Below are 24,687 nucleotides of genomic sequence, written 5' to 3' on the forward strand. Positions count from 1 at the left end.
TTGTTGTGTATAAGTACGACCGGTCCCGCAAATAAACTTCGTTGTTGAAAGTTAGCGCTTGTCTTCGTCTTCGTTTCTTCTCGTGTCCTTGTTTTTTATGCGCTTCCAAATTACCATTCCACGATGACAGACCAACAAGCACACGTCGCCACTCTCGTCGACTTCAAGACTACTTCTAGAAGCTCGTGACAAACTGGTGGATGTGCTGGGTACGCGTCCTCACGGATGTGTCAGACCCCTCAAAGGTTCTGCGCTACGAATCCAGTGCCTCCTGACACTCCCGTGCATCGGGCCAGCCGCAGGATCAGGGAACTGTCCCCAGAAGTCGTCGACGCTGCGGTTCCCACCACATCAACCGGTGTGACCAGCGATTCCCTTCAAACCACTCCAACCGGTACGGGAAGCACGATGTCGAACCGGTACGCACTTGAGAGCCCACGGATCCTGAAGACGTTTCATGGCACAGTGTTTGAAGACGTCGAAGACTGGATGGTCGACTTCAAGCGCGTGGCCTCCGTGAACGAATGGAACGACACGGAAAAACTCAGACACGTCTACTTCTACCTAGAGGATGGGGCGCGTACGTACGTGGTTTCAGAACCGCGAGGAGCAACTGACGTCGCGGTGCGAGTTTTGTCGTCAGCTTTTGGAGACCTACACCAGTGCTGATCGCCACGAACGAGCAGAAAGAGCGATTCAGGCCCGCGTCCAGTTGCCAAACGAAACTGTGACCACGTACGTCGAAGACATGACGCGCCTCTTCAGACGAGCGGATCCAAAAATGACGGAGGAGAAGAAGTGGAGAAGAAGTTAGGTCATCTGATGCGCGGGGTCAAGGAGCAACTCTTCGCTGGCCTCGTACGGAGCCCTCCGAAGACGGTCGCGGAGTTCTTGTCCGAGGCCGTGACCATGGAACAGATGCTCTGCATCGCTCGAACCTGTATGAGTGGCAAGCGAACAGCATGTCTACTGCGGACATTTTCACGGCCATAGGAAGCAACGATGACTGTATGCGAGAACTCATCCGCTCTGTAGAGCGTGAAGAGCTGCAAAAGGCCGCCGTAACACCGCACCCTACGGTAAGCTCCATAGCAAGCATTATCAAGGACGAACTGCACCAGGCGCCTCGTGACACCTTGCCTCCTGATGACGCTGCGGCAGTACCTCCTGAATACCACCGTGTGACCTACGCGGAAGCCCTGAAACGCCCTGCTTCCTCTCCGCCGCTGTTCGTTCGTGCTCCTCCTACGGTGTCAGTTCAGTCGGCGCAGCCGATATCGTACTACGACGCTGGGTACACACCGCCGCCCGTTGTTCATGCCGCTCCATTTGCCCATCGTTCGGAGGAAGCAGTTCACTACGTCGACGACAGACGCCCGCCCCCTCGGAACTCGGATGTTTGGCGCGCCCGATCATCGGCCTCTGTGCTTCCATTGCGGTGAAGCTGACCACTTGTACCGCCAGTGCCCATATCGGCGCCTTGGGATTCGCGGCTTTTCCGCATACTCGCCACCGCCCCGATACGGCCAGCGACCCCGGGACATTCAGGACTACCTCTCTCAGCAGCGCTTGCCACCGCCTGCGTGGCGGCAGTCGCGATCGCCGTATCCGAGACGATTTTCAACTCCGCCCCAGCGGTATTCTTCCGAGCGTGGTCGCCCAGTCCCCGCCGGGAAAACTAACTGAGGCGATCTTTGGGGGCGAGGTCGCTGACGGTCGAAGCGCTGAAGACCTCCGACGGACGCAGTTACGGAAAGATACCGATCCGACATCACCTGTAGCTGAACGGGACGACCGGCTTTCGCTCGATATACCAGTGACTATTGACTGTTACGCCGTTAGTGCTTTAGTGGACACCGGCGCAGACTACTCGATACTAAGCGGGAAAATAACAACGCAGCTAAAGAAAGTAATCACGCCCTGGCATAACTCGCAGATTCGGACGGCTGGCGGCCACGTCGTTACTCCACTGGGCGCCTGCACGACTATAGAGTTGAGATTCAAGAATGTACATTCGTAGCGAGCTGCCTTGTCTTACGCGAATGCTCCCGCGACGTTATTCTTGGGGTTGACTTCCTGCAGGAGTACGGCGCTATTATCGATCTGCGAGAGCGTCGTATCACTTTCTCTGCCGAACGAGCAATCGACGTGCAAGACGGCCAACGGCGCGATGACGTACTTCGTGTTTCTGCAGACAGTGTAACGCTTCCTCCATGAGCCAGTGTCCTCGTCGACGTCACATGCTGTGGCTTACGCGATGACGAAGCGGTGGCCGAAAGTAACTTGGAACACCTACTGAAGCAAGGTGTTTGTGTGGCTCGAAGTGTTATACAGCTTCGTGCTTGCCATTCGCAATTGCTTGTTACCAACTTTAGCTACGAGCACCGACACCTGTTCCGCGGCACTTCGTTAGCGTTTGCAGACGCAGTAGCAAACGTTAACAACTGTTTTACGTCAGAAGTAGTGGAGACAGCAGACACGTCTCTGGGCCATCTCGACATCAATTATGAACTGTCCACCGATAGCCAGACAGCACTGCGCAAGCTTTTGCTTGAATTCAGGACCTGCTTCGCACATTCTTCCAAGGTGCGCCAGACTTCCATCACTAAACACAGGATCATCACGTACGAAGACGCACGCCCGATACACCAGCAGCCTTGCCGCGTGTCGGCAAAAGAACGCGAAGCCATACGTACGCAAGTCCGGGAGATGCTTGACGATGGCGTCATCGAACCTTCTCTCAGCCCGTGGTCGTCTCCGGTCGTTCTTGTCAAAAAGAAAGACAGAACGCTACGCTTCTGTGTCGACTACCGCAAGCTCATCAACGTGACTAAAAAAGACGTGTACCCGCTGCCGCGTATCGACGACTCGTTAGATAGACTACGGCGGGCCCACTATTTTTCTTCTCTCGATTTAAAAAGCGGGTACTGGCAAATCGAGGCAGACAAGCGCGACCGCGAGAAAACAGCATTTGTGACTCCAGATGGTCTCTATGAATTTTGAGTGCTTCCTTTTGGCTTATCTTCAGCCCCGGCTACTTTTCAGCGAATGATGGACACTGTCCTTACTGGACTGAAGTGGCAGGCCTGTCTTGTGTACCTAGATTATGTGGTCATCTTCTCTAAAACGTTCTAGCGGCATCTTCACCACCTACGGAGTGTGCTAGAAGCCATCCGATCGGCAGACCTCACACTTAAGCCTGAAAAGTGCCACTTTGGTTATGAAGAGCTCAAGTTCCTCGAGCATGTAGTAAGCGCAAAAGGGGTCTGACCCGATTCAGACAAGCTTGCCGCTGTGGCCGCATTTCCAGCTCCTGCCGATAAGAAGGCCGTCCGGCGCTTGCTGGGTTTGTGCGCCTACTATCGCCGGTTTATTAAAGGCTTTTCGAAGATAGCGGAACCCCTGACACGCCTTACAAGGGGACGATACGCCATTTGTGTGGCATAATGAGCAACAGGTGGCTTTTGCTGAATTACGACAGCGCCTGCAGTCAGCACCCGTTCTTGCACATTTTGACGATGATGCTGATACTGAGGTGCATACCGACGCCAGTAGCATTGGCCTTGACGCAGTGCTCGTCCCGCTTCAAGATGGAGTGAAAAGAGTTTTAGCGTATGCCAGTCGCTCCCTGTCCCGTGCCGAGGCGAATTGTTTGACTACGGAGAAAGAGTGCCTCGCGGTCGTGTGGGCGATCGTCAAGTTTCGCCCCTATCTCTATGGTCGTCCCTTCAATGTAGTGACGGACCACAATGCCCTCTGTTGGTTGGCAAGCATGCGCGACCCTTCAGGACGCCTGGCACGGTGGAGCTTGCGGCTACAGGAATTTGACATTACCATCGTTTGTAAGTCTGGCCGTAAGCATGAAGACGCGGACACGTTGTCCTGCGCACCCATTGATCCTGCTAGTCATGAAACAGAGGACGATGACGGCTTCCTGGGTTCCATTACTTCGTCGGACTTGAGCAGACGACAGCGTGACGACGCTGAGATTCGACCGACCAAGTTTGGGTGTGGACCCCCGTTCGCCGTCGTGGCCTCTGTGAAAAGCTGCTGAGCCGGTATTTCGGTCCGTATAAAGTGCTCCGCCGCGTCAGTGACGTAAACTACGAAGTTGTTCCGGACACAACATCGCCGACACGGAGTAGGACACAAAGACAACAGAGCTCAGACATAGTTCATGTTGTGCGCATGAAGCCGTACATTGCACGTTCGTAACTTTTTCTTTTCGTATTTTTTTTTCTCATGCCCTTCTTTGTTTCTGCTTTTCATTTATCTTCGTGAACTTGTTTCAGCGCTCATTGACTGTGCCGGCATGACGTTAATGTTTTTGTTTTGGTATACTTTCGCCTTGCCGACCTTCTTCTTTCTTCTTAAGCCTATTTTTTTAGCATCGAGGCGATGCTTTTGTGTGGAAGGGGGGCTATTGCCACCTGTAGGTAGTGGGTAGAGGGCAAGAGTGGGTCGAGCCCAAGAGAACAAAGAAGACCGCGCGCCCCTTCCCTGCTCGAGCCAGCCCCGACTAGAGTGACCTAGAATATGAAAGAGTGTTCAAAGCGCCGCGCGAATGCATGGGAGGAGCCAGGACCTTTTTGTGTGAACTCCCGCGCTGCGGCGCTGCTGTTCCGGGCCCGTGGGCTTTCTCCGCTGCGGAAGCCGCGCCAAGGCAGCGGGCATCTGCTACGAGCCTGATATTTTGGTTGCCAACATCGCGATAATTTGGGATATATTAAGTACCATATCACCACAAGGTAATACCACAGTGACTCACCCCACAGAGAACGCGTTTGCCGGCTGTGAATACGGGTATTTTGTCTATTTCCTACTAGCTCGCTTGGTCCGCACTTACGCGGCTGTTTGAGTAACGCATTCCGCGCGCTTACTTCATTTAGTTATGCGTGGAATGAGCAACGTGAACGGGCTGCAGAAGAAAATAAGCTGGAGACCGCGATAGTAACCAAGAGAACGTAGCAGATATGGCTAGCTCATGCTAACGCTTTTACACCCTATCGTTTCCTTTCTTTTATTTCCTGCATTCAATTTGCTTTACGAGACTGCATCCCGCGCTCTGTTGTTTCTTTATTAAGGCAAAATCCTTAACTGGGCTCTTGGGAAGCGGAATGTGTCTGTTGGCCGATGCCGCGGTACCAAAAAATAAATACAAACCGCGTAACTCTCGCGGCTCGTTCACTTAGTCTATATACCAAAGTATCGTGTGGAAAGGCACAAATGTGTGACTAAGATGACTGATGGGTCATGGCATTAGTAACTTGACATACTTGCACACACGTCACGAGTAACGATAACAATAGAACGTGTGGTCATATGACGATGGCCAGAAATCCCTCTGATGCTGTGGGTGTGACGATAAAAGCGTGTTGAATGCCAATCTCGATCTCAACGTGTCGAACTTACCCATATATCATGAAGAACTGAGAGCACAGGTAAAGGGTAATTATAGTAATGATAATTTCTGGGGTTTTGCACCCAAAAATCACAATCTGGTTATGAGAGACGCCGCAGTGGAGGGCTCCGTTAATTTCGACCACCTGGGGTTCTTTAACGTGAACCTAAATCTCTGTACACGGGTGTTTTATGCATTTCGCCTCCATCGAAATGTAAGCCGCCGTGGCCGGGAATCGAACCCGCGTCCTCGAGCTTAGCAGTACAACCTACCAAAGCCACTAAGCTATAGCACGGCGTGTATAGGTAAAGGGTACGAGAGAAATATATGCGGGAAAAAAACAAGACAAACCAAAATAAATGAAAAGCTAACAGTGCAGCATTGTATACGTATGCCTCATTTCATAATTACGAGCAAGCGTCAGAAAACGAACATGATGGATTACGTATGTGCAACTCGTCTTTCGGCTTCTTGTGTTGCCAGAGCGCAAACACTAAGCGAATTTTATCATGAAAGTAGCTTTAGGGATATTTATTGCGCATGCTCGCGGGTTCGTACAAAGCAAATATACTTACTGGTCAATAACTACGTACTTGTAGTTACGTAATGAAAGAGGCAACAAATCACCAGAACATAAACTTTTCATTTTATGCTGTTATTGAAGGTAACTATTTTAGGGATATGTAGAATCAATTGCGATATTTGTTGTGAATCAATTTTCAAGACGATTTTTCTCTCAATATAATGCAAGCACAAACATCGTCACGCGCCATGAATGCTTGTTAGTTTACGTAAAAAGTCACACGTTACGCAATAACTATGGTATAATGAGAAGTTACATGTTGGTAACTTCAGAGAGGATTCACGGATTGTTAAAACAAGGCTATTACTGGCCTAGCAATTGCTAGGCCAGTAGTAGCTATCTATTCACTTCAATGTAGAAAAACATATATTTGTTTAGCTATATTGGCTGGATCGAATGGCTTTTCATTCAAATGTCTGAATTTGAAAAAAAATCTTTGCTCACGGTGAACCTTAAGGTACATCATGCGCAAAGTTTGTATTGAAGAGATAGCGTAGAGAAAGAATTGTTCGTGTACGGAATCTTTCAAGCGAAATAAGCCAACAATATTGTGGCGTTAGGGCCGTCTTTGCTCTTTCTCTTGCTTCCCTTACGCCTTCTCACTCTGCTCTGTTCATAATAAAATATTGTCGTGGCTAAAAAATATTCGAATAAATACATATGCATATAGCTGTAAACCACTACTGACCGTGAGCGAAAAGCGCGTAATGATGAGCGAAGCGGTCACTGCACGCACCTAAGTATTTCACTTGACTGCGCGAGTAATTTACTTTTTTCGTTGCTCTTATTCTTGCAAGCATGGTGCTATTGCTCGCGTACCCATGCGAATACCGCTTTTTTACGTTCTTTCCTTGCGCGGGCTCATTTAACGCGTTTCTACGCGTGCACAGTTACGGTAATACCGTTGCCGAACTCTATAGCACCGGAGCTAGGCCGCGCTGATGAGTTTGATACGTTAGTTTTTGCATTATTTTGCTGCCCAAGCACGAATAAACGCTCAAAGATGGGTAAGCTCCATGCAGCACCACACTGTTGAAGTTAAATAGAGTTTAAGTGCTTTGCGTGGAAAATGAACGCAAAAAACTACAGCGCGTAGCAGACGTACGACTCTCGCTTCCCGCGCGCTTCGCGAGCGCGAAAAGCCCACGGGTCCGGAGCAGCAGCGGCGCGGCGCGGCAGTTCACAGAAAAAGGCCCTCGCCGGAGCCGGCGCTTTGGACACTCTCCCATATTCTAGGTCACTCTACCCCGACGGTCGCGTTTTCCAAGAGCCAGCTGCTCTACAGTTTATTAAAGCTTCAAGACTACTTCTCGAGGCTCGTGGCAATATCACTGTTTCTGAAGGTTTCGGTAGTCTCCCCATCAGATGAATGATCTTTCGCCATTTGTTTTAAGACAACCTGCTCTTTTTTGTTTAATGCTTGGGCAGTCCTTTGACAAAGCTTCATGAAATCCTTGAGAATTCGAATATTTAGGAACAGTGACATTGCATTCGTTTGCGGAGTGGGCCTCAGAGCACAGGGAACACGCTGTCGTATTCTCCCACACGCTTCTCGCGTGGCCAAACTTCATACAGTTGTGATATTGCAGTGACATACGAAAGGGCGCCGAGGATGCTGAAAGTGGCCCACCTTCCCATATGTGGGTAGAGAGACGTCCTTGAAAGGAATTTTCAAACACTGCTCATGCGGGCAACATTCCCGATGACGGCAGCTTTACTGGCGTGCTTGACAAGAACTCGCAAGTTGGAGCTGAGAATGGGAGCATCTACATCGCCGATGATCCCGGTGATGACGTCAGGACTCAGCGGGTTATGGGAACGGACCTCCAATTCGTTCAGATCAGCGACCTTGAGCACTGTGCTTAGTGCACCTGCGTGTGCAGCATCGATTGCCAGGATGTTCTTATGCGCATTCACTCTGATGTTGGTAGTTTTGTCCGGCATCGGTCTCTCCGGTAGCAATGAAACAGACTACCTGGTGAGGCGCTTTATGTTGCCCTTGGGGCCCACAGGAAGAAAAAGAAAGGTGTTTATCACATGCAGGGCCTCCGTTGCACCCTTTTATTAAATTTGCTCGAGGACGACGTGGTCCTGGTGTTTCGTCTTTTCGCCTTACGGCTCATTACAATTGGAAATAGTCGTCGGAAGGCTCCTTCCTCACTGTTTGTGTTGCTTTGAGGACCGGTCCGCTTTCTGGACGCTGCCGCCGATGAAGCCGCTGAACCTGGCAGACATCAGAGGTGGTCCACGTCCGTCGCCGATAATACAGAGAAGCGGTGTCCCAGAGATACACGTAAAATCCCGCAAAAAAGGAAGGAGGTGCTCAAACAATTTTATTTTTTTTTAAATTTTAGGCGTTGTGCCAGGAAGACACTTCGTCGTCGTCAATTAATCAGCTCGTCAAACTTCACAAATCTAAAAGAGAGGTTAAAAAAAATAGCTCCGAGAATCCGGGAACCATTTCAAACTGGGGCCAGACTTGTTTCAAAGTGCCTATCCGCTGCCTTCAATCGATTCCCGAGCAGCCACAAAAAAGTTGGCATAGGGTATGGAGTAAACTACATCTTCGATGTCCACTGAAAATGCAGTCTTTGCTGGCTCACAACCAGATTTTAAGACATACATATTTTTCGAGCTCTGCTCAACAAAAATTTATCTTTGAAAAACCTTTCGAACACAGTTTCCAGGAACCTTGTTCTGTAACTACGACTCAAGAGGGTGTGCCACATTTGTGCATTTTGGACGAAAAAAACATCACCGACGATTACGGTTCTCCCTAATGCGAATTTTGAGCGCAGCTATTTAGGTGTTTTGAATTTGCGATATATTGTGACAACGAATTTGATTCTGAACCACAGAGTCTTCTCGGCAGCGGCGTTGAGCCTCTGCTCGGGCAGCTCATTTAGCAGCAGTGGCAGACGAAGCATTTCCACCGGTTGCGTCACTCATTGTTCAGAAAGAAAGCGTGAACACCGGAACGCGTGGATCGCGCGGAGCGCATTCTCTAGCGGCGCAGGCGAAGTAGCGCATCTGCAGTGGCTCCGAAGCCCACGCCAGCGCTTTGTTTCCGCGCTCGCCGTATGCCTGGAGAGGTTTTCTGTAAGAGTCCACTTAGTGGACATGTCCATTTCGTTTGCTGCTGAAGTTCTGATTGGCTGGGCTTGGGTGCGCTTCAACAGGAGCCAGGCGCCACAGACAATCAGCACTTCAGCAGCAGACAAAATAGACATGTCCACTAGGTGGACTCTTACTGAATAGTTCCCCTGGTCGCCGCCGGCACTCCGCCTTCTTCCTCACCCTTTCACTCTCTCCCACCGCTTTCCTCCTGTTACCGCTGCACCCTCATCCACCGCTTTCGTCCTCGTGCTCTCTTCGTTCTAGCCGTCTTTTATTCGCACTCCGCGCTCGCTCTTTCATCCTTCGTTGTGCTCGGTTACGAGGGACAACGCCGACGCTCACCGCAGGAATGGGCGCCTAGGAGCTGCGCTCTAAGAAAAAGAAACCTAGAACGCATTCATTACAATGCACAATTCCTTACGTCTTTCGCGAAGTAAAAAATGCGTTCTACGAACTTTCTTTATGCCCTAGTCATTACACACGAGGACGGCTTGTTTGGCGAGCTGGTATACATGATTTAGAGCAAGGAAATGTCAGTGAAATAGAAAAGGAGACTAGAAAAACATAGTGAAAGACGCCGGCAAAGTTGATAATAGGGCGATGAATGACTATCTGTCAACTTTGTTCCCAGCTGACCGAAAGGCGCATTCCTACCAGAACAACGTTAAAAAAAAAAAAAAAAAAAAAAAAAAAAAACTGGCCGCATATCTGCTTGCTTCGCTGCAAATGACGTCAAAGACGATAGTCTTCTGCCGCCCCTGATACGTAACACCCTCTCTTCTCCCCCTCCCACCCCTCACGCTCTTTATCTCCCCTCTCACTCCTCCCATGATGGATGCAATGGAGGTTTTGCTAAATTCAATTCAAATTTCCCGCGTTCGCCCTGCTCTTGCGCCATCTGTTGGGACCTTTTATTACTGTTAGCTTAAAACCGGCTACAGAGCCGCTTTTTCAGTCGGCTTGTTTTTAACGCGTAGCGTCTCTTCGACACCATTCTTAACGCGTTGATTTTTCATTTACTAACGTAAAAACCAGTCCAATGTGTATTCTTAATTAAATGAGCACTGTGGATCACGGTTATGTACATATATTTTGCCTCAAATAGGCGTGAGGTTTCCTTTGCGCTGTATAACGTTGACGTGTATGACCCCGTGCCACCAGTGCTAGTAGCTAGGTTGGTTTTGGCCAGGCGGTTGAATCGCTTTTGGCCGGGCGGTTAAATCGAGTGACAGACTAAGTTAATCGCGTTTAGGTAGCCCGAGAAAGAGTATCGTTTTTAAGATGTCCGGCGCTCCATCTTCAATTTTGCCTGTGTCTTCCACTCAGTTCTTTCTCTTCTTTTCTGTTTCTTTGACATTACCCTCCTCGAAAATGTAATTGCACAGTTGACGGAGTCAGCTCAAGATTTCAGGAGATTTGCCCCTAGCTGGAGCTGATGGGGAGGGTCGGGTGAAGTATCCACTGCAGTAGTAAACGAGTTCAGAACCAAAAGAGTCGCTGCAGTCTGCTGATAACTTATGTGTTGTTCAGTTCAAGATTTCAGGAGATTTGCCCTTAGCTGGAGCTGATGGGGAGGGTCGGGTGACGTTTCCACTGCAGTAGTAAACGAGTTCAGAACCAAAAGAGTCGCTGTAATCTGCTGATAGATTATGCGTTGTTCTGAGACCTAACTAACTAAGCCTATGATGTCTTGCTGAGTGCATGCTAGTATCTTGTTATACCTGTATTTTACACCGAGGCACTCACGCTTGCGCAGTTGGCGGTGGCTCGGCGGGCAGCGTGCTGGCCAACCGTCTGTCCGCCGACCCGGGGAACAATGTGCTCTTACTGGAGGCGGGCGGCCCCGAGACAGTCGCTGAGCAGGTTCCGTTTCTTGCACCTTTCCTCGCCACCGAGGGCAACACCTGGGGATACAAGACAGTGCCACAGAAGGACGCCTGCCTTAGTTTCCCGGAACGAGTGAGTCCTGCGCGTACGCTTACATGTACGCATTCAGACCAACGGGTGTTGTGTTGCGTGCTATGCCCTCCTAAAGGATATCGCTGGGCTGTTACAACATAATTCACTCGTAAAGACGGAATGGTGTGACTAGAACAGCCATTACACGTATCATAATGTCGCGCAGGAATGCCTTTTGCCAACAGTACAGAGGCAAGGACATACCGCGCTACTACTGTGGCGTTTTTGTATATCGCGAGTAGCTTGTACAACCATGAAATTGGAACTACATCTCAAGCCTATGTCTTCCCGTGAGGGACACCTCGTACGATTTACCAACTCGCAGCGCGTGTGAATAACGGAAAAGCATGCAAAAGTACGTACTATCAGCACCCGGCACTACACAAGCTGCTGATAGTCTAGTGTAGTTACGTAGCTGTAGCGTTATTTTGAGTCGTCAGAGCAGTATTCCTATTTAACCTCCGCGGAGTGCTCCTAAAAATTTGTCATTGTTGCAGTAAAACGACTGCTCAGAAAAATTCTGTTTCGCTCAGCTGCACGCTCCCTTCGTGAAAATGAGCGCGGAATAATTAAGTGGATGTTCGTCACAGTGTAAATCACAGCCTTAATGGTGCTCAACGTCTCTCTATTTCCATGTTTCTACTTTCCTCCTCTCTCGTCTCCAAGTATGGGGTAGCAAACCGGATTTTTTTTTCCCTGGTTGATTTCCGTGCCGTGGGCGCTCGATGAAAACACACACATGTGTGTTTTTATCGAGCGCCGGTTTGCGACTGGTTTGCTAAAATCCGGTTTGCTACTGGTTGATCGTGCCGTGGGCGCTCGATGAAAACACACACGTGTGTTTTTATCGAGCGCCCACGGCACGGAGATCAACCAGGAAAAAAAAAATCCGGTTTGCTACCCCGTACTGGGAGACGAGAGAGGAGGAAAGTAGAAACATATGGAAATAGAGAGACATTGAACACCATTAAGGCTGTGATTTACACTGTGACGATCATTCATTTACTTATCCCGCACTCATTTTCGCGAAGGGAGCGTGCAGCTGAGCGAAACAGAATTTTTCTGAGCAGTCGTTTTACTGCAACAATGACAAATTTTTAGGAGCACTCCGCGGAGGTTAAATAGGAATACTGCTCTGACGACTCAAAATAACGCTACAGCTACGTAACTACACTAGACTATACTATCAGCAGCTTGTGTAGTGCCGCGTGCTGATAGTACGTACTTTTGCATGCTTTTCCGTTATTCACACGCGCTGCGAGTTGGTAAATCGTACGAGGTGTCCCTCACGGGAAGACATATAGGCTTAGGATGTCGTCCCAATTTCATGGTTGTACAAGCTACTCGCGATATACAAAAACGCCACAGCAGTAGCGCGGTATGCTTTTACGGACGGAACAATTTAAAGAATTTGGAGCTATGGACAAATGATACGGTCAAATGGCCCCGCTATACGCGCGACCATTAAGTTGCAGTCTGTTGGTTTCGGCTTTCACGCGCATTTTCCTCAATGAATTATCTAATTTCAAGGTTCTGTTACTTCCGCTGCGAGACGCGACTGCTTATCAAGCTCGAAAAGCGAACGTTCAAACTATGTATCGTAATGAATGTTCTACGCTTTGATTGGGGATAAACAGCATCGTCACTTTGTTTTCGAAGCATTAGTTAAACAGTTTTACCTCATTTTTCTGATGTATAATTTTTCTCCTGCACAGAAACCAACAAACCTTCAATGTATTGCAGACTTTGTATCCTTACTGCACTTGTATTAACCCTCACATTAAAAGGTAATTGCATATTGCGCTTTTTTCAGTGCATCGAATTGATTTTGTTTATGCTGGTTGTAACATATCGCAGTATTCTAAGAAATTATTTCGCCATAAACATCGTTGCTTTTACTCGCTTCCCTCTCTCTACTTACTGTGAAAAGCAGGCAAACACCTTGTTTTTATAAGCAGTAGATAACACATTAAACAAAAGCACATCAAGATTGTGCAGTGAAGTGAGCCGGTTGCATTCCTTTTTGTGAATGATATCATCTTTTCAAGTGTGCGTGCTACTTGCATGCCCACAGCTCATAAAGTGTGCAGACGCATCACGAGGCACAGGCCGTGCCCAACAAGATGGAGGCAATGTTGCTAATGAGTTTGCAATTACATGTGTTACTGCATAAACTCGTATAACCATATCCCATTATTACTCACCCGAGCTTGCTCTGACTCATATTCACAAAGATTCTACTCAGCCGAGCTCGCCCTGACTCATATTCACAAAGATTCTTTTAAACCGAGCTTGCTTTGAGTCATATTCACCAAAATTATACCAAGATGAGCTTGCTGTGACTCATATTCATCAAAATTATACTCAGCTGAGCTTGCCCTGACTACCACGTGAAAATATTCACCGAAAGTTTACTCAGCCGAGCTTGCTCTTACTCGTATTCACCAACATTCTACTCAGCCAGGCTCACATGAACTCAGCCTCACGGTTAGGTGCAAGTTTTAGTGAGCTGACATTTCAGTGAGTTCACCGAGCTTTGTATACATTACATTATGTGACCTGTGCGGTGCATAAGCAAACATTGCATATGAGTACGTGTTGCATCGGATGAAATAAGCACAACTGTACACATTGCAGTTAGTCTTATAGAATTTAATTGACCGTTGCATAAAAGCTTCGCATATGTCGATTTCAGCAGGTGAACTGGATCTACATCATATTTTTTGCCAATGTTGCTGGCTAACTCGGCCATTACTGTGTGGCCACATTTTGTACATTTCAACACAAAGTTGAATAAATGACTGTGATGCAATATATTAAAAAAAAGCAATGCTTGCATCACTGCAAGTACAACAATGAGAACATGATACAAACACATGCAAATAATGAGATGCACACATGCTAAATACAGGAACATACGAAATCAGTTAGCTGCCACCTATTGCAAAAGAAAAAAAAAAGAAGCACATGCCAGCCCTGCAATGGGACCACGCACAGTCATTCCCCTTGTCAGGTACATGGACTATATGAAAAACACGTAGAACCTAGCAGTTACCTCGATGTAGCAGCTATGGACACTGTTGCATTCACAGCTGGCCACTCAACCACTCAAGTGTGTAATTGTACTTAGGCACACTTTTTATTGTCTACATCTTTTAATGTGGTCTCCTCAAAAAAATTTAATGTGGTCTCCTCAACAATTTGAGAATGTTTGGATTCTGAGGCTTGCAAAGGTAAATATTTTCATTCCATTCTTGTTCAAGGTGAAAGCTCATACAAAAACTTAGAGATATTGTCAGTGCCCCTCAGAACATATGTAGTCTGTTATTGACATTCGAGCAGCTTTTCAACAGCAAGAAAGGGAATCAGCTTCCCCTGTTTTAAGCATTGGGTTATAGCAGGCAATTCAGAGAGGTATAAAGTTTTGCTAATATAATCGGTTCGGGAATACCAGATTAAATTGTACCCTGACGTTTTCCTTGCACTTTCTAATTTTGGTCAAATAATCCAGTTTGAAATGGCTCCAATTAGCATGCTCTTACGCATGCTAATTGGAGTCATATAGGTTAAGTACATACATGACTAGCTCAACAGACTGGGACATTGGATTTCATTTTCAGGAAAGGAACCAGAGCACCTGCTCCAGTTGCATATGTTTTTGGTTATCTGGGGTTTTTAGACTCACATTTAAGATAATGTGCTGCAGCAGGTAGAAGCACACGCATGCTCTTAGCGGATAGTTTCGATAGCTTCTTTGCACTTGCCACTATGAATACAAAATTTTAGCGTTCTATTTTGTTATTAAACAAACAAACGTACTCCTAACAAGGTACTTAATGTTTGCCGTGGGGCTACGCCGCTGCACTACGTACTGCAGCATATTGACTTAAGCTTCTTGATACAGATTCACAGTACACTAACAGCGCGTGAAACAGGACGAGAGAATAGACGACGCCCATGTCTGTCAGAGTTATATTGTCACGTAGTAGTGACGGTAAAGAAAACAGTCGTAAAACTGTGCATGACGAAACTGGTTGTTTATTGGGCGAACTTGTGCCCACTAAAGCAAGCTACACTCAAAGCACAACGATAGCGGCGAACACAGTCGGCGATCGTCGAAAATCTGGGGCGCGATCCTGTACGCGTTCCAAAATGGAACGGAGGCGTTCCGTTCCATCGAGCCGCACACGATTGGTCAATTTGAACGTCGCGGTTGAAATTGACCAATCGTGTGCGGCTGGATGGAACGGAACGCCTCCGTTCCATTTTGGAACGCGTACAAGATCGCGCCCCTGATGAGCGGCGCGACGCGTCGGCTTTTATACCTGAGTCATCGAAGGTTCCAGATTAATCCCTGATGCCCGCGTGGCTTCCAGAAAGTTCTAGACAATTCGCGTCGGTCACACAATCAGATAACATAAACGTCGGTGAAAACAGGCAACGAAAAGAAGCATCGATAACGTTCTAGAAACTTCCGATACAGGCGCGTCTTGCGCCGAGCGATAACGTTTAACATTTGTTAGCCGGTGGAAAGCGGCCACCGGTGAAAGATAAACGTGTATACGTGTCAATATGATACTACGTACACAAGTGACTGCAGCTCCTCGGTGTCGGTGTCGGCTTTTACGTCTTTCGAAATTTTCAGAGAGCACTTTTATGAATAATTACAGCACACGCGCCGAGACGGACGAACCAGGCTGGCTCAAATTCTATTGGACGTTCAGTAATTACGCACAGATCATTTGCGGCTTCCTCCAGGGGCAGACGTGAGCTTTTGGGTTGGTGCTTGCTGCTAAGTTTGGTGCAAGAATATTGCTAGGAGCAGGAACCGCTTATGCGCAATTACGAGCAATATACACACATCCTTTCTTCAGAAGCTGACGTTAAGCACGGGTAGCGCGAAGGTCTCTGCGTTGACATGACGACTTCGATGCAGCCGAATTCCGAATACTGCATATGCGATGACAACAGCTATATGGGCTTGTATATAGGCCCACTTGTAATTTGTTGTATCGCAGAGAGAACGACACGAACATAAACTACACACGAGACAGTACACAGCGCTGAACGACCAGCTGCGAACACCTGTTTAGGTCCGCCATGTCTCCTCGCATTGAAGTTAATAAACCGCTGTTGCGCACTCCAAAACAAATTAAGCTTTGAAGCGTTTTTAAATCACAAGACACGCGTATTATTTGCTCCTATTAAAGACTGGCCAATCATTTTGCAACGCACAGCTGTTTTCATTAGATTTGAAAAATTACGCGAGGTATGCCACAAAATTTGGCAGCAAGCAACCCTGGGCGTCGCATTGTTGAAATCGCAATCGTGTGAAATGAGCCCTCTAAAAATCGCATTGCGACGCGTGCGACTGCACCGATTTTCGTCGCTCCAGTCGCAGCATGTGAAAATGCTTTGACGCGCTTCGCGGTGACCGTAGCGGCGGCGCTGCAGTCGCTCACTACTGAAGGCGCACTGCGTCGCGCGCAAGAACTGCTAGGCGCTTCCGCGGTACCTGGCGCTCTTTGTGATGCAGCTAGCTTATTTTGTGTCCTTGTCATTCATGTCTAGTACATGCTCTCATAACCCTTGATAATTGAAACGTCAAAGCATTGAAAGCCAGGGAGGGAGGCGGGGCAACGCTGTGCTGCGGCACCGAATGCGTGTCTTGCAACCGGTCGCAAGGGGAACTGGTCACTCAATCTCCCGCGCGAAAGCAAGAAAGCGGGAAGGCAGCGCGGGAGGGAGAGGGGGGGGGCAGCTTCTACTCTGCCAACGACTGCGCTTGTACTTTGCCCGGCTGTGGCGGTCGCCCGCACCGTCTCTTAAAAGCGAGCTCCACATGGCTCTGACCTTTGTATGCGCTGTGCATTCACCGCTCAGTTTCCGTTGAAGCGATAGACCGCACGAACCTTCGCCGGCTGTGGCGGCTGCGCTTGCTGCCAGAGTTTTGACACTGGTTGTCTGCGGTCATTCAGTGTGATCTATTCATGTTTGCTTGTGCGCGCCGACACCACGCTTGTTAATTCAGTTAGTAAGCGAATGTGTCCAAGTTTACGCAGCCGATAAAACTACTATCCCTACTCCGAATAGCTCTCTACTAATTTGCTATCGCAATTGATGCTTCGCCTTTCGGGCGAAATTGCGACATTTTTTTTTACAGTGACGCTGTTAAGGGCTCACCTTTCGATCATCGCGTCCAGCAATACAAAAAAAAAAGAACTCTCATTGGCCGTATGCTGTATGTGCGGGTGAAAGCAAGCGAGGGCGAGGGACGCGCGCTTTCACGGGGAGTAAACGCACGGCGGAGAGCAAGCGCGACTTCCCAATGGAAGGGGAGTGGTGGGCGAGGAGGGCATCGACTACTACTACTGGTGTTTATTATGAATAAGGAAAAGACGCTTAATTCTGCAGCCCATCAGGGAGCACGGCGCAGCGTCGTAGGGGAGAGGGGGAGTAGGAGGTAAAGAGGAAAGGGCATCGAGGCACTCTAGAATGTGCGTGTGCGTGCCCGCTCTCCCACTGCGGCGCATGCGCGCAGCCCTACCGGCCTTTGCCGCCGACTCTATCTGGGCTCTCGCCCGCCTCTCCCCTGACAGTGTCGACAACGGCGTTTAGCCGTTCGTCGCGTAGCCAGCGTTTTGTCAGCGGTTGTGTGCGGTCGCACAAACAACGCGCACTTCTGTTGACGGCGGCGGCGTTTTGCCCGCATTCGCACCGAACGCGCGCGGCATTGGTGACGTGTTTATGAAGAACGTGCCAACCTTTGCCGTACACCCAATGGCGGTGTACCGTAGCGACCATAAGACCATGGTACCTGTGGTCACTAAATAAATGAAAACCACCGGATCATATATATTTCTCATTCTTTAATAGTTCAAATAACCAATTACACCATCAAATCTTAATAGTCATAATTGGAAATACACAATTCCCACCATAGCACAGCTTCGCTGGTCTTCCATCACCACCCCAGTGGAAGGGCTGACAGTTAAGTAAGCTACTGAATCCCGAGCGTACTTTTGAAAGCGCCCGCTAGGTGGCCATCAGTGGCGCCTCTATGGGGAACCAGCGCTGACCAGCAGGCGCTACGGCAGTTTCAGTATGATGCTGAGGTATGCTGACATGGCGGTGGTGATGAAAACTTCTTTAGTGAAAAAATTTCTCTGATAGAGAGAGTTTGGGGGCCACAGAGTGCCCCGCTACATGGTCGGCGTCCCTAGTCCGGGACACCGCATGACGAGGCCCCGTCTTGCGCCCGTTTCACCAGAGCCCGTTGGGACTCCAGCGAGGAGCAGTTGAGGAGGGCAGTCTCCCATGCCTCTCGGGAAGGGGTAGGGGAAGGAGGGACGTGGGGATTTTTAGTACATGCCCACACCACGTGGAAGATATCACAGGTCTCCCCACAGTGCGGGCACCACCCATCCGTGTTGGGATCGAAAGGTTTGATGATTGCAGGACAGAGTAAAGTACCTGTCTGCAGGCGCCTTAAAGTTAGCTCCTCCGCCTTACTCAGCTCCTTCGCAGGAGTCGGGAAAAGGCGGTGGTTATCGCTATAATGTCTTATAATTTCCCTGAACCGCAGCAGCGGTAGGCTTGCCTCCGAGCTAGAAGAGCTAGGGTGAGGAGCCCGGTGGGTAAGCACTCGGGCAGCCGCGTCAGCGGCCTCATTACCTCGTAAGCCCTGGTGGCCAGGAGCCCAAATAATACGTTTCGGTGTTGGGTCAATGGCAGCCCGTCTTAGAATTTGACTGGCTAGGGGGGAGATCTCCCCTGTCAAGTAATGATCACATGCTTTACGGGAGTCCGTGATGGTGATTCTCGAATTGGGGTCCGCGGCAGCAAGTGCTATCGCTACTTCCTCAGGTCGCGCTGAATTTTGGGCTCGGAAGGAGAGCCCATCAACGTTCTTTTCCCGGTGAACGACGGCGGCCGTGTAAAATCCCGCGGGTGACGGCCCTGCTACGTCTACATAGTATACACCAGGTCGGGAACCGTGTTGTCTCTCAAGCGCCCGAGCCCGCGCATGTCGTCTGTTTTCGTGCGTGTCAGTGTCCATGTTACGAGGGAGCGGAGAGACCCAGAGCATATGACGCCACAGATCTGGAATACGCTCCGCCTCCTTTGGAGTGCAAGCGTGTTGGATGTGTAAGCGGTTGAGCAGGCGGCGCCCGGGGGTTGTCTGTATGAGCCGCGTGTATTGGTTCACGAGGTGGGCCTCCCGACACTCCTGGTAGGAGTTGAGCACCCCCAGCGCCTTGAGTTTTGCGTTAGAGGTAGTCACCGGGAGATCCAGGGCTCGCTTAGTTGCTTTGCGGATGATGGCGTCTATTCGCTCGTCTTCTTGCTTAGCAGTGCGAAGGTATGACACGGCGTAGAGGATCCGGCTAGTCACGAAGGCATGGACTAGCCGAAGCGCGTCCCTGCCTCGCAGACCGCCCCGCGTGTTGGAAACACGGTGGATCATGCGCCCTACCTGTTCGCCTACTCTCTTGAGTTTCGCAATAGTGGAGTCCGGTCGGAGTCTGTGGTGAATGAACGGGCCCAGAATCCGGAGCTCATTCACCTCTCTGATAGGACCTCCCGACAGAGAAATGTGTATTGCTGACTTATCCTTTGGGTTCGCTCTGACATGCAGAAGCTCTGATTTGGCTGGAGCACATTGGAGCCCACAGTCGATAGCATACGCCTCGGCTATGGAAGCGGCCCGGTACCCCGTGTTCCCATCGTGTAAGGGCCATATTCCTCGCCCTCGATCCGAAGAAGGGCCTGGCGCTTAGAGAGGAAATCTCTTACATATGCGTAGGTCTTAGCGCTGCAATCGGTGGAATTCAAGTTGGCCAGGATGCTACCGTGTTTAACATTGTCGAAACCCCTTTCAGATCAAGGGCGAGGATGGCTTTGTCATTGTGTTGCATAGTTGTGGGTCGTATTACGTCCCTGTGCAGCTGGAGGAGGACGTCCTGTGCAGACATGTGCGGGCGAAACCCGAACATGGTGGCTGCAAAGAAGCCCCTGCCCTCCAGGTATTATTTGATTTGTACACATATACACACAAGCACACAAATGGATTAAGGAGGGAGCAAGCTGACAACTGCCACCGAGAGGGGCACAGCGCCTGCCTACTCCTATAGGAGGAGGGAATAGAGGAAATGAAAATATGAGAAAAGAAAAGAGGAAAGAAAGAAATGACGGAGACACGGACAGAACAAATAAAAAAATAAAAACAAAACAAAATACAAATAATGTCTATAAACGGGAGGCCAAGTCAGTGTCCTTCAGAAAACTTAGCAAGGCTCGATGGGCCTGGTCACGTCTTGCAGCGCTCCCGTATGGATAGAGGCAATCCCGTACCATTGTCTCCATAAGCTTCCCCACACACGAAGTCAGTGATATGGGCCTCAGGTTGTCCGTATTCACGGCCTTACCTGCTTTGGGGATGAACGTTACAAGTGACGTTTTCCATTCGGGAGGGAGTGGACGCCCGTCCCAGATTTTGTTCATGTATTCTCTAACAAATGGAGGTAGGCTGAGTCCGGGAGGTTCGCCAACAGTTTCACTGTTATGCGGTCCCGTCCCGGAGCCGTACCCCGGCGCATTTTAGCCAAGGCAGCCTTAAGGTCATGCAACTCAAAAGGGGCATCGAGTTGTTGATTAAGCTTGCCAGAGTACGTGCACTCGGGCCCACTCGGGTCCTCCGTACGACAGAGATATCTATCGCACAGGCTGTCCGCAAGCTGCGCCGTTGTACCTTGGTACCCCTGCAGAGCCCGCCGGAGCTGCTTTTGCGTCTCCCCTCTCGTTTGAGAGGGGTCGATGAGACTGCGAAAGAGACGCCATGTCCCCCTGGAGCTCATCTGATGAGCTGCGGCGTCGCAGCGTGCTATCCAATTTGAATCTGAGAGCTGGGCAGCATACGCTGCAGCCTGCTCTGTGAGTTGGGCTATGCGGGCGCGTAATTTGCGATTGGTTTTCTGCTTTTTCCACCGTTTAGTTAAGCTTCGGCGCGCCTCCCACAAGTGCAGGAGGTGAGTGTCCACTGCGGGGATATCTTCGGTGGTTTGTAGTGTAGTGACGTGTTGTTTCTGAATGTTGTCTATGTGTTTAGCCCATTCCGCGTAGCCGCCAGAAAAGAGTACGGGAGGGATAGTCTGATTTCGGAATTTGTGCCAATCGGTCAGCTTAGCTTGACCCCATTTTTACGCGCTGCTTTTGCGAGGAATGTAACCCGCAGAAGGCAGTGATCGCGGCCTAGAGAATCGCGCAAGTTCTCCCAGGCGGCGTCCCCAGCATTTTTTACGAGAGAAAGGTCCGGACACGTGTCACGGATTACCGAGTTCCCCACTCGGGTGGGGCCCACCGGTTCCGTGAGCAACGTGAGGCCAAGGGTGGAGATGAGCTCCGCCAGCTTACGCCCTCTGGCCTTCTCTAAGTAATAGCCCCAGTGAAGGCTGGGGGCATTGAAGTCTCCAACAATCACTAGAGGCTCTTTGCTTGCCAATTTGATCGCGCGAAGGAAGATTTCACTAAACGTTACGCGCGGTTTATGCGGGGAGCTGTATATGTTGAGGATATGTATTGACGGGTCGCGGCGTCTGAGAGGCAGTACCCGGACCATTGTGTATTCTTGCGCGGTGCTCAAGTCTAAGTCGACTTGAACCGCAGTGTAAGCCTTATTCACCAGGATGCACGTCGAGGGCCCCCCCTGGAAGGTGCTGTAGCCTGAGAATTTATCGTCCATGCCAGGCTCCTGCAGGGCAAGGAGCGCCGGCATGTCACCGAGGGACTGCAGGTAGAGCTGGAGGTGCGACCGCTTTTTCCAAGCTCTAAAACCCCTGCAGTTCCATTGGATGATCTCGAATTTTTCTCGATTTTTAGCGTTCCTGTTCAGTCGGCTAGACATCTTGTATTTATTTTACGTGGTGGGGCACCGGCTCGGGCCAGGAGCAGACGCAGTCCCAATCAGGGGCTGCACCGGCCCACCGAGAGCCGGCCCTGAACCGCTTTCCTCTGCTGCCTGGCGGGAGGCTGTCTTGCGTTTGAGCACTGGGGAGTCGCAACGAGTGGCATTCTTAATTTGGGAGCTAACCCAGGGCTGCATGGCATTAAGGACCGAGTCAGAGACCTGAGCCACAATTTCGGGAAGGGTTTGCCTTAAGGCCGCCGTGAACATCTCCAGGAAGGATTCGCGGACTGCCGACATGATTTGATTCGGGAGGGCTGCGACTCACTCCTCCAGTTGCTCGGTTGTGCGCTCCAAGGCCTCGAGGCGGCCGATGTGACCGGCAGTGGAAACTGAACTACCGTGTCCGCGGTCTGCCGCGAGACGCTACTGAGGCAGGATTTTACGGATGACCCGTCATCCCCGTCGTCTAGCTCGGCTTCTTGTGTTGTCTCGGATGGCCCGACTTGCTTGGCCTCTAATTCATGGATTTTGCGCGCTAGAACTTGATTTTGGCGCCTGAGCTCCTCTACCTGCTGCTGTAGGGCGGTTTCGGTAGGGGAGGGTCTGGAGACTGCCCCCTCCAACTGCTCACCTGTGGTTCGACGGGTGCCAAGGGCGGGAAGTCCTTGGCCTTGAGGACCGGGGGCCTCGCCTGAGTCCCGGACTTGACATTTGTAGGTGACCCAGTTTGGGCCTTCTTAGGTTCTGGTTGGGCGGCTGGCGCTTTCTTGGGGCCGCCCTTGGGCGTAGGAACCTGTTTATGCCGTGTCTTTGGCTTGGATCCGGGTGGGGAGCCCGGCTTGATGGGTTTCCGGAGCCGCCCGGCACAGCCGGGAGCTCCGGTTGGGTGGCCGCCTCCGCAGAGGAGACAGCTCGGAGCACACTGGTGTTCTGCGGGACCGTCAGGAGTGGCATCAGGGACCTGGACTCCGCAGCTTCCGCAGCGCCCGGCCTGCGGTCGCGGGCAGGCATCGGTCCGATGGCCCACTGTGCCACAGAGGGGGCATGCAGGCACTGCCACAGACACCGTCCGTGGCACCCTGGTCCCCACGAAAGTGAGCACCACAACAGAGGTTCCCCCCAGCTTCCGCACAGACACTACATTTGGTTCCGCACTGAGTTTGCGTTTCACGCTTTCGGACATTTCGTCCTGAGAGACGGTCACGACGCTCCGACAGAACTCACCGGAGAGTTTGTGGTGTCCCCGGAATGGCAGCTGGAGGCCCCCAACCGGCAGCATAATATCCCGCAGTAGCTTCTCTGCGGCGTCCACTGATTTCAGCGCGCACACTAGCACGTTTTGGTCCCAGACGGGCAATTTCACACGTCCTACACTTGCGTCGTCCCCGATGATGCTGCGGATTGCAGCGCCGGCTTGTCCAGGACCAAAAGTTGCCTTGAGGTCGATGGTCTCTCGTGGTTTCAGCACCACGATGATTTCGTCTTTTTCGATGCGCGGCGTGTTCTGCGGCCGCCACTGGAGTTGCTTGGCGCGCTTCGAGGACGCGCACGGCGCGCACCCGCCCTGCGCATGCTCAGAGCGAGCTGCCGTCTGTTGCTGGACGGCACCCGCGCAGGCATCCCTCGAGGCCGCTCTCCTGTTCTTCCTTCCGCGCCAGACGCGGATCATATCCTGAAGGTATTCTTCCTCGGTTGGTAGAGGTGTCTCGGTTTGAGCCGTATCCATGCTTACGACCCGTAGGGACTCCGGGTCGTATCCGGCCGGTGACTTGATTTGCAGCCGCCATCGCCGGGGGATCCCCGAGCGGGGCCAACGCGGGCCTTTCCGCCGTTAGGCTCATCTCCGCGGCGGCGTAGCAAAAGCTTCAAATGGCCGAAAAAAGAAAAGAACGGCCGAAAAATGGCCAAAAGTTTGTCCACTTTCACAAACGTCGTGTCTACGGGTGCCGCAGAGGTTCCTGGAGACGATGGTAAAAGGCTTGCAGGGGCAAGAGTTAACTTACCGCAAATAATTGCGATCTTTCACGGTGCCGACGTGGTTTCCGACCGCTCCCGTCGCTCCATCATCCGATAGTGAAGCCGCAGAAATGGTACGACATACGACATTTTGCATGGTAACGGACGCGCGCTTGTATATCAACGCTTGCCTTAGCTCTATGCGTCCAGCCAAGCTCTGGCCATGTCCATGCGCGTTGGAGAAACGCATGCGCTCATACGTTCTGGCACACCTGCTCCCGCTAAGGCCAGAATCTGGACACGTGTACCTCAAGATGATCGGTGATATTGATGACGCGAAACCACAGCATGTGCGACTGAAAACTGTTTCGACCGCCCGCTAGGCTGTGTGTTACGGCGCTGCTGTTGGCACGTGAAGTTTCAGCGATGGTTGCCAATATATGTGTTACACTACGCGTATACCACCTGGCTTTCCACTCCGTCTCTTCAGCGGCAGATTTAGGTGATATGAGCTTACCTTTTCGGGATCGAATATTTGTTGTGCAGTCCTCTGTGCAGCTCCTTATTGTGAATTTGCTCATGTAAGAGGCCTCCGTGTAGGAGACAAATATTAGTGACTTAGTAGCACTTACGGTGACCTTCGGGATCATTGTGTTGGAGAGTAGTTGAATGAGAGCCTCCACCTTATCATTTTGATAGAGATAGTGCCTTATGACTTTTATCAGAATGTCTTTTGCATTCTTGCAATTTCAGGCTCGCGCCATT

General features: G+C 50.5%; 1 protein-coding gene across 2 annotated transcripts in view; it reads left to right on the top strand.

Annotated features, from left to right (window-relative positions):
- The window catches only part of LOC119452875 (glucose dehydrogenase [FAD, quinone]), a 207,543-nt gene that overhangs the window by 14,623 nt on the left and 168,233 nt on the right, over window positions 1-24,687 (top strand). For both annotated transcript variants that reach the window (XM_037714827.2, XM_049667353.1), the window contains exon 2: window positions 10,858-11,060. In XM_037714827.2, coding sequence (XP_037570755.1) covers window positions 10,858-11,060 — 203 coding nt within the window. The remainder of the gene's footprint in view (window positions 1-10,857; window positions 11,061-24,687) is intronic.

Source organism: Dermacentor silvarum, chromosome 5 (genome assembly GCF_013339745.2).
Source record: "Dermacentor silvarum isolate Dsil-2018 chromosome 5, BIME_Dsil_1.4, whole genome shotgun sequence".
NCBI lineage: Eukaryota > Metazoa > Arthropoda > Arachnida > Ixodida > Ixodidae > Dermacentor > Dermacentor silvarum.